At 43.2% G+C, this 15,643-nt stretch overlaps 1 protein-coding gene and 1 pseudogene across 5 annotated transcripts in view; both read left to right on the forward strand.

The window, feature by feature from the left end:
• UVRAG (UV radiation resistance associated) overlaps positions 1–15,643 on the forward strand; it is a 276,222-nt gene that overhangs the window by 75,239 nt on the left and 185,340 nt on the right. For all 5 annotated transcript variants that reach the window (XM_075546293.1, XM_075546292.1, XM_075546294.1 and 2 more), the window contains one exon: positions 5,675–5,757. In XM_075546293.1, coding sequence (XP_075402408.1) covers positions 5,675–5,757 — 83 coding nt within the window. The remainder of the gene's footprint in view (positions 1–5,674; positions 5,758–15,643) is intronic.
• On the forward strand, positions 9,448–14,390 carry LOC142444926 (homeobox protein NANOG-like; annotated as a pseudogene).

Consider the following 15,643-nt stretch of genomic DNA (forward strand, 5'->3'; position numbering starts at 1 on the left):
GTTAAGCATAGTGATGAATCACAAAACCAATATGTCATTATATATTGTGAACTATTTCTAATGACAGATAAATGAAATTTTGTCTTGAAGCATGGTGTTGCATGGGTAACAATCTTCATGCGGGGTACTCGTAGGTGGACATAGCTGCATGTGGGCGGACCCGCCTGGAGACAGAGGAGCTGTGTCTCGGTTCCTAAGACCATGGGAAAGATGTGTTTTCCGATGGTCTTAGGAGACCCCTTTGAAAGGGTTGTTCACTCCTCACAGGTTGACAACCAATGCATTAGATGGAACTGTGTTCCATCCCCGGGCTTACTTTCCTGCACAGTTCCCTTGGTCTGTATTATCCATTTTTCCATTTATTCGGGCATCCATCTGAAAATCAGTGTTGCTTCTCTTCATTTTTCCATCCACTCTCTTCAACCAGCCAGTTGACTCTCGTGAGACTTCCCTGGAGATAACTGTGGGACCCATGGCTGCTTTTCCAGCCCCGCTGCCTCCTTCTAAGCTCAGAGGGCAGCAAACCAGGCTGCATTGCTATAGTAGGTGCCTGGCAGGCCTGTGGGCATGAGTCTCTCTGCATCCACTCTGTCTTACTGAACATTGCCTGATTTATCTTCCTAAAACATAGTGCCCTTGCTTACAGTTGTCTGGAGTAAATTCTCATTGTTTGCTGGATGTGCCCAAACTCCTGACCTGACTTGACTGCCTGCTCTTCATCAGCCCCAATGCAGTCAACTGTGGTTTCGGCCTGTCTCTGCTTTTATCTTTACTTCTCTCTTTCATTACCATTGCTCCGTGTGTGTGTAATAAATTGTCTCCTAACTGGTGTTGTGATGCACTGCCTCTTCCAGTTCATCATCTGGGCCATTGGCAGAGTAACCTTCTTAAAATGCAGCTTCCATCATGATACCGTGCCCCCGCCCCACACACCTCGGAGAAATCTTTTATAAGCCCCTGTACCCAAGGGTTGTCTTCACGGTTTAGCATGGCAGCCAAGGCATTGTGTGCTGTGCCTCCACCCCCCACCCCCAGTCTATTCTCCCTTCTAGGGTCCCCAGAAATTCCTACATAACTGAAGCTGGCCAGTTTCGAGCACTGTTTCCGTTTCTCCCAAGGTAGCTGCTGGTTTCCTATTGCCACGCTTGCCATTCGGCTTTTTCCTACTGCTAATCCATCCCAATACTGCTTTTGATGTGCCACTTCCACCATATGGAATTTTTACCACACTAGAACTCTTGTAGTTTTTAAAACTCTCTTGGTGACACCCTGGTGGCTTAGTGGATATGCAGTGGGCTTCTAATTGTAAGGTCAACAGTTTGAAACCACCAGCCACTCCTCAGGAGAAAGACGAGGCTTTCTACTCCCATAAAGAGTTACAGTCTCTGACACATACAGGGAGCAGTTCTACTCTGACCTATAGAGTTGCTGTGAGTTTGGCTTTTAATGACACTTTTGCTTTATTTATCTCGGAACTTTAACTGGGGTATGTACTCTTTGAGGCTATAGTAGTTGCTAAACACCTCGTATGTATGTGTTACGCATTCAGTGAACACTGAGATGAATAACTCTATGTACTTGTCTGCCCTAGCCCTGGCGGTGTAGTGAGTGATGCATTGGGCTGCTAATCCCAAGGTCGTAGTTTAAAGTCACCAGCCACTACACTGGAAAAAGAGGAGGCTTTCTGCTTCTCTAAGCATTTCCAGCCTTGGAAACACACAGGGGGCAGTTCTGCCTTCCTGTAGAGTCGGTATGAGTTGGAATTGCCTTGATCGACCTGTCAGTTTGTTGTACTGTGGTAGCTTGCTTGTTACCATGATACGATAAGCAATACATCAATATTTTGACTGCTAGATGGGCTACCTATGGTGGGCAGGTTTCAGTCGAGCTTCCACATTAAGACAGACTAGGATGGGAGATCTGGAGACCTACTTCTGAAAGCTAGCCGATGGAAGCAATATAGATTACAGCGGCACACTCCCCAAGTCACTGGCTGTGGGCGTATGTCATCAGGAGCGACCTGCTAAAGGAAGGACGTCATGGAAGGAAGGGTGTGGGGGACCCTTGATGAAATGCATTGGCACCGCAATGACAACAGTGGACTCAAAACAGTGAAGATGATGTTTCTGTCCAAAGGTCGTAAGTCTGAGTCCACTCAGTGGCAAATAACAGTGGTGCTGTTCACTTTGCAGGTAGTTGGATCAACTAGATTATTTCAAGAGGGCTAATGGCAATCTTGCAACTGTTGCTAACGGAAAATCTAAAAATTTAAACTCACCTTAAAAAGGCAACTCAGTGATCCAGCATAAGAGTGAGCAAAGTCTAGTTCAATATATGCTTGCTTTTGTTACAGTCTGCAAGCTGAGAGTGGTTTCTCCATTTTTAAGTATTTTTTTAATGAATGGTATGTGACAGATCATCTGTGGCCCACAAAACCGTAACTGTTCACTGTCTGACCCTTTTCAGGAAAGTTTGGCTGGCCTCTGTTCTAGGGATCTACCTCATCATCCACCCAGCATCACTCCTGTTCGGTGGACTTGCGAAAGTACCTCTCCCTGCCCAGTGGAAGAGGCTGTCACTCTGACGGGCGCCTGTCCCTTCCGTGAGGAACAATGGCTAGGTCTGGCTGGCTGCAGAAGAATTTTGAGTGACACACCAATCTCTGCTGGGCTCTTTGGCACTTGCTGTATCTCACAAAGATAACCAGATACAGACGAGCCCTTTCTTTCCAGTATAATCCCTCCTCTGCGATCTGTCGGAATTGCACATCTGGTGAAGTTCCGTGTCATTCAGAATGGGGCTTTTAGCATATTTCAAGAATGTTAATTGCTAAGTGGCAGCTGGAACAGAAGGGTTTACTAATGTCCTCGAGTTGCCTTAAATGTACATGGACCTAGACTTTCCGAACTGGGAAGGGTCGTGGAGAGCATCAAGTACAGCATGGTCGTTAAGAACGTGGGCCCTGGAGCCAGACTGCGCGGCTCTTCTGCTTAATCCTCGCGGTGTCGCAGCTTCCTCACCGCGAGAAGGGGGACAAGAATAGTTCTGCCCCACAGGGCTGCGCGAGCGTCACATCTGTGATACAGGGAGATGCTGACAGCGCCCTTCTGCTCACTGCAACTGCTCGTGAATGCCGCTTTGTGCTTGCATTTCTGTCATTTTTTTAGCTAACTGTTTTTATGATACTTTCTTGTTTTGTAGTGTAACACACTGATACCAAAAAACGTTAAATAATTTTCCTCACTGATACAACAGGCCAGGTGGACTCAAGCAAGGAGCCTGCGTTTCACTTTAGTGCTTGCTCTCTGCTGTAGCATGTTGCTTTTAGTTATATGTTAGTGGGTGGGTGCTTTTATAACAGTGAGAAATAGACATTAAATACAAGGCAAAGTGGAATGTCATCAGTCATACCACTGAGGAAGCTTAAATCTACTTCGAGTGCCTTTTATGATTTTAATTTTTCAACAGTCTCCAGTCTCTGGCCTCTCTTCTCTTGCTCCACCTTCCTTGGATATGTGGATGACTTTCACAGCCACGTTTTTTTTCTTTTTCTTAGATGTAAATTTCATCTCAGATAAAATTAAACACGTTAAAGTGTGTAACTCAAAGGCATTTAAGCACCACCTCTGTCATCACCTCCAGAGGAAACTCCGTACTCAGTAAGCACTCACTATCCATTGCTTCCTTCCGTCAGCCTTTGGCCACCAGTCTTCGCTCTGTCTCCGAGGGATTTATTGAATTTAGATGTTTCATGTAAAGGCAAATCCTATCCTATGTGATCTTTTGTGTTGGCCTTTTGTACTGAGCATGTTTTCAAAGTTCAACCATGTTGTAGCTTGCCTCCGCATTTCATTCTTTTTTATGGTGCGATAGTATTCCATGGTATGTGTACGCAGGAGGGACATGCATCTATAAGCTTCCATTTGTGTGTGTGTGTGTGTGAGAGAGAGAGAGAGAGAGACAGAGATTTGGGTATTGAAGTAATGCAGATCTAATGCTGTTCTCTCTTTTCTCTTTTATGATAGAATTCATGAATATAACTGGACTTATACTTTACTATTTTTTGTAGGAAGAATTTAAATTACTTTATTAAAAAATATATACAGGACTATTCAGATATTTGTGTTTCATCTTGTTTCAGTTTTTGGCAAGGTGTTTTGGGTTTTCTTTTGTTAAGTTTAAATGATTCTAAGTTGTCATGTGTTTGCATCATATGGTAACCAAGACTTCATAGCAGTTTAAACTCATTCAGACATGGCCAGCACAGCAAATTTGGAACAGACCTGAATTTATAAACTCTGGGTGTACCAGAATGATAACTGGAATGGGAAAAATTAGGGGTCAAAGCCCTGGAATGGGAGGCTCACAAGAGGCATAGTGAGCCCTTCCAGGAGCCGGATGCGGGAGACTGGAGTGTTGCTAGGACTCAGGAGAGCGCCACTCACTCCAAGCTGCCTTCGGTCTTTGAACTGAGTACCTTGCTCTCTTCTGGCTGTGCTAATGAAGGGATTTAGTTGCTACATAACATGCATGCTGCCCTCATTTCCTAAGAGGGAGATTGTCTAGTATGGCACCCACCATGCACATTCTTGTGTTGCTCATCATTTCAGTATACCCACATCGTATAAACATGTTTGCTTTACTTCCATGACCATGACTGAGCTAAGAACTGGTTTGAAGTCCTGTTGTTAGCATAAAGTCCCTGACATTCTTTCAATACTCTTTTTCAGTTTTTAAAATTTTCATTGTGAATTGGGTGAAGGCTTACAGAATGAGTGAGTTTTCATTGAGCGGTTTATCCACGTTTTGTTTGGAGTCCGTGATTGTGGTCCCACAGTGTAGCACTGTTTGTTGCAGTTCCCCTTTCCTGCTTACATTTCTCCTAAATATCTGTTTACTGTCTGTAGACACACTTTTAAAAATACTTATAGAGTGTTTGCTATTTACCTTTTACTCTATGAATATTAATGCCTTTAATCCACACAACTTTTGAGGTAGTTGCTATTATCGTGTAGTATTTTAGAGGAACAAAACAAGGTTAAACTAAGAGATCTTGGGTGCCTTGCTCAAGATTACAGAGTCCTTGTATTAAAGGGTTGAATTGGAACCCACTTGGTTTGCGGTCCAGAGTCTTTGTTTTTAACCACTGTTTATCTTACTTTTCTCAAATGATAGTGATACTCACTGGTTGTGTTCTTTGAATGGAATTAGCTGTGTTGCTCCCACCACTTTTGTGCCTCTGTGCAAATAGTTGTTTCTGGTATTCCAAATTAAAAATTGGAATCTCCCCCCCCCCTTCTTCCATGAAAACATTACAGATGATGGCTAAGCAGAGCTGACACATTCATTTTTTAATAGTATTTAATAATACTCTTTATTCTAACCCATGAAAAGACTTCTGGGCTTTCCCTGAGAAGCACACCACAATTAGATCATAAATTATTGATTCTGTGGGGAAGTGGCTAGAAGAAACTTTATTTTAAACTTTAATTGCTTCGAAGGTCAGACTTCTGTTCTATTGGAACTCGTGTAGACCTTCCTTGAAATGGTGACCACTTGAATTCCCTGCGGTGTGTACAAACCACGACAAAGGAAGACAAAACAGCGCGATGGGTTTGTGCACAGACAGACGTCGTTCATCTGACTGACCACTCTGTGTGCTCCTGTCTTCCAGGGTCACCCACACGTTCAGAAGACCATTCTTCAGGTGGATCAGAACTGTGTCCGCAGTTCCTACGATGTCTTCTCTTTGCTGCGGTAAGAAGCCACCTCTGAGGGTTCCTGAAGGATCTTCCTCAGATGAGCTTGTGACAGTTAGTGGGTGGGAAGGGCTGAGAGCTTTAGAAGCTGTTCTTCGGGCTTCGCATTTCTAAGTGAGAGCTTCATAGCTTTCGTAGCTACCGAAGACCTCTCTTTCACAAAGCTATTGGGAAGCCATTTCCTTTCTCTGGAGGGAGAGCAGTGGAAAACCTTCGAATGGACATGAGCCGTTTGGGGTTTTTCTGCGCTGTAAGGAACAGCAACCAGGGACTGGAGATTAAACGCTTCAAAGACGTAGCAAGCACAGCATCGCGAGGAAAGCCCCCCCCCCCCCCCAAGCAGGGCGCAGAGTGTCTTCGCCTTACACGGATCATGCTTGGCAAGCCCAGTGAGCTGTGTGTGAATCTCAGGCTCAGAAGCTTAAAGGCCTCTGCTCACTATTTTTCATAATGTCTGGGCTTAATTCGGAACGATTTAAAAATCTGTTTTAATTTTAAATGTGGTGCATCATGAAGGACATTTTTCCCAGGAGGCAGGCTACCAAAATAAATGCAATTCAAAATAAAGCTAATGGGGACACTCATCCTAAGTTCACCCCAGACAGACAGATGATTCACAGGAATTTAATTTGGGCAGAGTTTCTAATGTTTACATAACACATCATCAATTTTAGACCATTAGGCACCCGCTATTTATCTACTAGAAGAAGAGTCCAGAAGGATGATTGGGGAAATGGCTATTTTATAAACAGAATATAATGACCCTTTCCTTTATGAAGCGCCTATCTTATTACACGTGACGGTAAGGGATTTGGTTTCAACGACTGTGTAAATTGTTTTTAAGGGGCAATGGTTTCTGCCAAATTAACCACACACCTTTGCTTGATTTTTGTTCTCATCTGAGAGGTGTTTCACCAGAAAGAATAGGCAAGATTTTATAACCAGTAGTAGAGAGAGAGTGGGGGTGTCACCTATAACTCATATCTTTGATCTTGATTGTATTCCATTTGGGGTATATGGAACTGGAAGTATTTGAAATGGTCTGAGGTGTGCGCGCGAGCCACTAAGCGTTTTTGATGTGTGTTTCCCTCTCATTGAAGTGAAGGTAAAAAATAATAAAATGAAGGTATGAATATAATTATTATAAAGGTTTTTTTCCAAGTCAGATTGTGTGTGTGTTGCTGTTCTTGTTCTTGTTGCTATTTTGGGGAAATGAGTAGAATTAAAAGGAAAAAAGAATACAAAACCAGGGCGCAGAGGATGACTTGGGCTACATCAGCTCTCACAGAACCTAACAGGAAATAGAGAGAGTCCGGAAGTTCCGAAAGCTTTGTGATGTCACAAGTGGACAGAATCTTTTGGGAGAAGCATGGGTGTTATAGAGAATGCCTTAATGAACTCACGCTTAGTTTTCATTATGGAGCCCTGGTGGCGCAGTGGTTCCAGCTTAGGCCGTGATCCGTAGGGTCAGCGGCTCCATAGGAGAAAGTGGGTGTTCAATGCCTGTAAAGAGTCCCAGTCTTGGAAATGCACAGGGTCAGTCCTCTTCTGGCCCACAGGCTCACTAGGAGTTGGCACTGGCTCGTTGGCAGTGAGCTCGGGTTTGGGTTTGTTTTTGATTATCCCTGATTATGCTAGTTCATTTTATCTCTGGTTCTTCTTAAGGTGGTAGTACTACAAATCTGTACCACTTATTTACAAAGCATTTTCATAACTGCTCTTTTAAATGATTTTTCTGTTCACAAAGTGAGGATGATAGCCCTTTGTTTCTTTAGTGTATAAACTGAGGCCATGGGGCTTTAAATGATTCAGCTGTTGGGAGGCTGGAAAGAAGGCTTCCTGATAGGCGAGGATTGCAGAGTCTCATTGGCCTTCCTGGACCTGGCCTCTCATGTGCACATTGCATGAGGCCTCACCAGCCTCCACAGGTGACAGAGCCTTGGCGACCATGTCGATCGATGTGGCAGTGGCTCAGCTCGTTATCACCAACTGTGCAATGATCTGGCTCTCCGAGGGTTCCTTTCTCCGGTACCTTCGAGATTCCTTGGGCCTGCCAACCCAGTTCAGAATGCCTATTAACAGTGACGACCCCATCACCTTTGTGTAATTCAGTTCTAATTGCTGCTATCAGATACATATTTTTTTGTTGGTAGGTGGGGGATCAGATCAGCTGTCTATTTATCAGCCACCTGAATTGCGCCTAGGAGGCCTGGTTTGAAACAGGAAGCTTTAGCTGGTCTTTGTGTCAGAGTTGAGGAGTTAGCAGGGCTTTCTTGAGAGGCCCCTCAGAGAGCAATGTCTGCTTGAGGAAATGCCTTTCTTTCTTTGCACCGCACTCATGAGGCTTCATAGGTGTTTATGTTTACTGCCTCCTGCCCATCTGAGTCCTGTTCGAGAGTGGGAGTCGCTTGTAGAATCCAGAAGAGTGGCATGCGCTCTTGATGTTCAGTAAATGTTTACTAAATTGAACTGAAATAAGTGATCATTCAAAGTAGAGTTAGGATTAGAGCTCAGGTCTCAGAGGCTGTTTTGAGAATATATTCCAGTTAAGAGCCATCGGTGTTATGCTTCTAGCAGGCATTTGTTCTCTCGGTCCTTTAAAATGTGAAAGTATTACCGGAGAAAAAGGGGTGGTGGGGGCAGGGGCACTTGACCAAGTCAAGGGCTTTTGCAGCAAGCACCGGAAGCCAGGAAACAAACCTCTTTCATATGGGTGTAGTTTGCAGGGAAATTAACCTGAGGTTTCATTCATATCCTTTGGCCATAAATTAAAATTTTAGGCTCATTTCAATGTTGTCCAAGTAATAGCAGATGATTCTAAATTTACATGTAGTGTGCATGTTGGGAATTGAATTTTTACTTTTTAAAAAAATTTTCACTTTTTTAAACCTTGGAATCCCTGGATTAGGGGTTAGTTTTTTTGCAAGCAAACATTTAATTAAAAGCCACTCTACTCATTTTTACAGTGGATATTTTAATTTTAGCTGTTCACCACAAGGTGTCAATGTTGCTCTTTAGCAATTGAAATTTTATTCATTTTTATCATTTGAAGTGAGAATACTAGGGGATGTCTGTGGAATATAATGCAATGTTGTAAACTGTAAATAAGTATTCATTTTTAGTAGAAAACTTTTCTTTCATTCTGCTTCCTTCTAGGATAAGGAGTTTTTCCAGATTTATTAGATAGCGATCTCTTTTGTGTTATGTTGGTTTTTAGATTTTTTTATTCCCCTGCTGCTGGAAAGAGTACAAAGATGGAAAGAGTGACAGGGTCAGGCATACAATGTAGAATTCTCATGATGTTGGGAGGAGCCCTGGTGATATAGTGGTTAAACGCTGGACTAACCAAAAGGTCAGCAGTTTGAAGCCACCAACAGCTCAGAGAGAAAGATGGGGCTTTCCAATCCTATAAAGAGTTACAGTCTGGACACTCCAAAACATTTATTTAGAATTGGGCTGACTGCCTCCTATTGCGATTGAGACATTTTACATTCACTGTAGCCCTTTACTACTTTCATATCTAGAGATCTTCATGTTATCCATTCAAAAAGCCTCTGTCTGACTTGGCTTTCTAAAAATCTAGGTCTTTGGTTTTTATATGTTGTTTGTTTTGGAGGGTCTCTCTCTCTCTCTCTCTCTCTCTCTCTCTCTCTCTCTCTCTCTCTCTCTCTCTTATTTACTCAGCAACATGAGTGTTGCATCTCCCCAAAGCCTTCTTGAAACTTCCAATTCTAGAGACTCTTCACCAAAAACTATGATTTGGGGGCCTGAAGAAAACGATACATCCTTGGAAATGTCACCTGCTGAGGCGCCCTCCCCGGACACTGCCATCTTTCCTCTTCCTTCCTCCAGGAACCTGCTTCTTCAGGATAGCCTGCGGTCTTCTTCCTGCCCGGTTCTATAGAGAAGAGCCCAGTGAAGATGGAGAGAAGGCCAGGGCAAGAAACAGAAAGGTCCGACGAACCCTGTTCTCTCAGACCCAGCTGTGTATATTCATAGACCTGTTTCAGAAACACAAACACCTCAACCTCCAGCAGATGCAACTGCGGAATCTGAGCTACAAACAGGTGAAGACCTGATTGCAGAACCAGAGAATGAAATGGAAAAGGTGGCAGAAAACCACTAATGGTCAAAGAATGACCATGGTGTGACTCAGGTCTCTGCACCTCCAGAATACCTGGACCCCTGTGCTTCCTACCACCAAGGTTGCCTTCCTTCTGGAAACCTTCCCAGGTGGTGTGATCAGCGCTGGAACAGCCACACCTGGAACACCCAGAGTTGAAATAGTCCAGCTTGGGACAACCAGACCCAGAACCACGCCCAGGTGTGCAATAGCCAGGCGTGGAGCACTCCAGCCGGGAATAACCAGTTCTGAAACCGCCAGGCCTGGAACAACCCTTTCCAGAACTGTGGAGAGGAATTCCTACTTCCTCAGTTCCAGCAGTGTCTATCTGAGAACATATTTTAGATTTCTTTCTAAACAAGTCCATAAGCATACAACCTGAAGATAGACGTGTAGCTCCATGTCAATGTGGGCAGTAATGCATTGCTTCGTTTTTGTAGGACTTCTGGTTTTAGAACTCTGCCTCAGTAGCCTGGTTTTCCTTGTTCCTATTGTAAGAGAGGATGGGAGGGGGGATGGAAATTGTGGTTGGTCTTTAACAAAGATTCAATTTACCTTGGTTCCTCTGGACAGCATGCTAAAAGATGTCCCTGCCTATAAAGAACTACCTTGAATATCTTCAGGTTCCAATCTTTAGAGGAGCAACGACAGCTCTGACAACATTCCATCGATTGCATCAAGCATATTTGTTACAAGAGCTGCAAGAGCCTCCAATAAAATGATTTTAAAAAGAATAGGAACTAAAAGCACCGAGATGTGTGCGGAAGGAGCATTTCTGTTTTATAGGATTGCAAGTGTCCTGACAAACAGTGTAGGTGGGGAAGGTTAAACCACAAGGAGCTTCGCTGATTTCCTCTACCCTTCTGCTCTGTTTTAGCGATAAACACTAGCTTGTTTCTTATTTGTATGTTGCTGCACTTTGGTAACAATAGTACCAAAATGGCTGGCTGATTTCCAAATATTGGTACAAACAAAAAAAATCCATTTTACGTTACAAAAAAATAAAAGTGACAGTCTCAGAAACTCCCAGAGGCAGTTCCACTGCCCGTCAGGATCACTAAGAGTAGGCATTGACTCGATGGCAGGGAGTTTGGTGTTTGGTTTAACCCTGGTAAGACACAGTGGGGCATGAACTTGAGGGACTTTTGCCCTCAGACATAGAAAGATTGCTTTTGTTGTTGGAAAATTCGTTTGTTTTTCCATTCAAACTTCCACAAGGAGATCGCTACATTACCATCCAGTAGTCTTGGCTCCTGATAACCCTGAAGTGCAGGTAAAGCCACCCCGAGGCTTCCAAGCCTCTGAACCCTTCCCAACGTGGACAGCCTCGCTTCCCCGGGAACCACTGGTATGCTTGAACTGCTGACCTTGGTTTAGCAGCCCAGCGTGCCACCACGACTTCCTGTCGTGAGAAGACTTCGCCCACGATTCTTTCTTCATTGACTACACTTGCCATTGTTGTGAAAATCAATTGGCCAAAAATGTATGGGTGTACTTCCGAGCTCCCAAATCTATCCCATTGGGTTATATGTCTGTCCTTCTACAGTGTCATATTGTGTTCACCACCGGCGTCTTTGCGGTTGCTGTGGCTTGAACGACACACTAGCACTAACCACCGCAGCAGCTGTTACAGTGAGGGAAAATACCAGGGCACAAATGGTTTGTGCTCAAGTGTTGTTGTTAGTGTGAGGTGCCATCTGGTCGGTTGCGCCCCATAGCAACTTCATGCTCAGTTGAGTGAAACAAACTCATATATGTTTGCCCTTTTAGCAGTCCATGATACTTTCGATCAATGTTCTTCTCTGACACCACAATTCAAATGCATTGATTCTTCTAAGGTTTTATTCAGTGTCCAACTTTCATTTGATTATGAGGCAATGGGAAATACCATTACTTGGGTCAGGCACCTTAATTCTCAAAGTAACATCCGTGCTTGTCAGTTCTCAATAAAGAGATCTTGTGCAGCAAGTTTACATAATGCAGTTCGTCTTTTGATCTCTACTGCTGCTTCCATAAGCATTCATTGTGAGTCCAAGCAAGACAAAGGCCTTGACAGCTTCAACTCTTTCTCCATTTATCGTCATGTTACCCATCGGTCCAGTTGTGTGCATTTTGGTTTTAATCCCAAGTGAAGGCTGCAATCCCTGATCTTCACCAGAAAGTGCTTAGAAGCCCTCCTGCTCTCAGCAAGGAGATGTGTCATCTGCCTATTGCAGGTTGTTAACGAGCCTTCCTGCATCCTCATGCCACGCTCCTCTCCAGGAAGTCCAGCTTCTCGGACGATCTGCGAATAAGTATGGTGAGAGGGTCCAGTCCTTTCGCACCCCTTACCTGATTTCAGCCATGCCGTTGTAACGCTCAACTACGGATCGAAACATCAGCTTTTTGAACTCACCCAGGGACACAGGGAGAGAAAGGTCTAGAGTTTGCTTCCATAAAGATTACAGCCAAGAACACCCTATGGGGCAGTTCTGCTCTGAACACACGGCGGAGTCGCAGTGCGTGCCGAGCAGGCTTTGTACTGGAAGTGTTCGTTCTCCTACTGTGTTCCTCTTTTTCAAGACGTGCTCGGGCTATGGAGAGACCTGAGTGTTAGTGTCATTCTTTGGTTTAAGTCTCTAGTAACGCACTTAAACTTCAACTCAAATTGGACCTCATTTCTTGACACCATTGGCTATTTGCAATCTGTGAATTTGCCTATTGATTTACTTTATCGTATTCATTGCCCACGCTGGCTGTGAATAAGGAAGACCAAAGAGGACTCGATAAATCTGAATTGTGAGAGTGAAGAGAAAACCAACTAACCTGTCCTGGAAGAAGTACAGTCAGAATGCCTGTAAAGGTGAGCCCGGAGAGACTTGTTACCGGGCGAGCCACATCCCCAGAGAAGGATGTCACGCTTGGTGTAAAGTACAAGGGCAGCAGAAAAGAAGACCCCAGTGAGATGGATTGTCATGATGGCTGTAATGGGTACAGCCATAACACAACTGTTAGGAGGACTGTGCAGGACTGGGCAGTGTTTCATTCTGTTGTACAGAATTGCTGGGGACTGAAACGGACATGACCAGCTCCTAACAATAGCATCATGACTTATTTTTAAAATGTGAGGATTCTTTGATACTTTCCTTAAATCTGTCCATTACATTTCAGCCTATGTACCCTTCCTCAAATTGTTTGTTATACATTTCTAGTTTTTCTTTCATGTCTACTGGGCTTTCTGTCTGCTTTTATGAGGCTTCCCCTTTGTCCTGGTTTGTATAGATAGTTTCTAAATGTTATTTTTGAGATTTGTGGGTTTTTTAAATGAAAATCCCTTGGTATTGATTCTTAAATAACTTTTTAAAAAATCACTGCCATTTAGTTGATTCCAACACATAACAACTCTATAGGACAGAGTAGAACTGCCCTTGTGGGTTTCTGAGACTATAACTTCTTTTTTTTTTTAAGTAAAAAGTCTTGTCTTTTTCCCATGGAGAGGCTGGTGGTTTCGAACTGCTGGTTTTTCAGCTAGCAGCTCAACACATAACTTACTATGCCATCAGGGCTCCTGTATTCTTAACTATATTGTGTAAATATTTCATATATTTTAAAGTAGAGAATAATCTTCTTCACAGACCAATGCCCAGTTGTGTCAGCACCTTCCTTCCCCCCACTGAATTTGAATACCACCTTTGTCATATATTAAAAACTCAGATGTACTGGAATCTGTTTCTGTATTCCCCATTTTGTCCTGATCTTTTTGTCTGTTCCTTTGCCAATTTCCGATTGATTTAAGTACAGTGGGTTTTGGTATGTTTTAATATCAAGTAAAGGAAGTCCCTCTCGCTCTTCTTTCTATTTAATACTATTTTTGGCTATTCTCAGAACATTATTCTTCTCTATGAACTTTAAATGTATTTGCATCCTAAAATGTCACTTTTATTGGAATTCTAATGGGAATTTTGTATTAATTGAATTTTTATGTACTCCTCAGGAGAAATATGAGGCTTTCGGCTCCTGTAAAGAGTTCTAGCCTCAAACACGCACAGGAGCAGTTCTACTCTGCTCCTCTAGGGTCACTGCGAATCAGAATAGATCCTATGGCAGTGAGGTTGGGTTTGGGTTTTGCGCCTGTAAATGACAGTGGCGCATATCTCTTGAGCTGATACATGGAGGGCTTTGGTAGAGTGCCTGGAAAGAGCACTGTCCCGGTGTTTGCTGTCACCAGCTTCATTATCTGAAACATAATTCTGGGAATTTTCAGTTCTGTAAAGGTTTGCTAGACTTCAAACTGTTTACTCATTAAATTCAGGTGCCTTTAGCAATGGTAGATCTTACCCTTCCCGTATGCTGAGTGCTTATTAGTGCCATCTCCCCGCCCCCCCCCCCCAGTCTTGGATTATTGTAAATGATTCTTGTCTTGACTTTTTGGCTCAGAAATCAGCTGTCTCTTAAAATTGATTGTGGCAATTGAGCCGTTTTTGATGTGATTGTACAACTGATGTGATTGCACTTGTGAATTGCATGATATGGGGCTACGTGGCAATAAAACTTTTTTAAAAATTCACTTTTCCTCTCAAAAACTTCAAACTTATTTCTGAAATATTGCATATAGTTTATTTTTTTGGTTTTCTAAATTACTTTCATATTTAAGTGCATTTTAAAATGAGCTAGAAACCCCTCCAGTACTTCAGGTGGGAGCATCGCTGCTATGTGGACTCTTGAGAGGAGACTTCCTTAGTTTAAAGTTGTAATACTGTGAGTGTGAGAGCTAACGGCAAACCTGGTTGGTGGGGTGGGATTCTCTTTGCCTTTAAAACTGATCTCAGGAATGAGAATTGACAGTATGAACTAGATAAGCCTATAGAATCTGTCTCTAGCTCACAGTTTTGTCCCTAGCAATTAGCATTGACTTAGCTGTGGTTACTCACCGAGCTGCAAACCACACAGTCAGCAGGTGGAAACCACCAGCCATTCCTGGGGAGAAAGACAGGGCTTTCTTCTACATGAGAGAGTTAGTCTCAGACCCCCACCGGGGCACTCAGTCTGACCCTGTGCAGCAGGGTTGCTATGAGACGGATCAGCTCAGTGAATACTGGGAGATGCTCGATCATGGTGATACAGATAAATGAGTAAAATTCAAGCTGGTTATATAATTACTGCATACAAGGTAGGTTTTTGGAAGACTTAAATATGGTAGGTCTTTAATGACCTGTCCAAGAGAACTAGTACTAATGACGTGTTGTATCAAAAATAGTGTATTTTAAGTCTAAAATGTAAATCTCTTCATATATTTAGCATGTATTTTATAGAAAGTATTAATTTTGGACAGAAGACTTTTTAACAGAAGAGTTGTAAGAAAGCATTGCGTGGCAGATTAACTTCAGTTTATTGAATGAAAGCATCTGTAGGAAAGCTCTCCTGGCAGTCTGTCTCATCACAGTTCTGTCGGGCCTCTTGAAGAGTCTTCAAGCTGGTAAGCCTGTTTCTCTAGTTTACTGAATGTTCACCTGAGAGAAGCGACGTAATGGCTCAGTGTATAAGCCCTCTCCAAAACAATGCTTAGACTCCCGGCGTAGAACAACCCGCAGTGTTCAAATGCTGGTAAAAGGGTGAAAAAAGACTTTCAATTCAACTTTGATGAGCAACTTCTGAGGGCAGTTAAGTCTATGAGTAGTCCTTTACCCAAGAGCTGGCCCCTGTCCCTGCCTCTGTCCTTAGGTGCTGGCTTCAATGTACACAGGGTTACTTTACTGAGACTGCTTTGTTAAAGGTTTTACCC

The sequence above is a fragment of the Tenrec ecaudatus genome, chromosome 4 (genome assembly GCF_050624435.1).
Source record: "Tenrec ecaudatus isolate mTenEca1 chromosome 4, mTenEca1.hap1, whole genome shotgun sequence".
Lineage (NCBI taxonomy): Eukaryota > Metazoa > Chordata > Mammalia > Afrosoricida > Tenrecidae > Tenrec > Tenrec ecaudatus.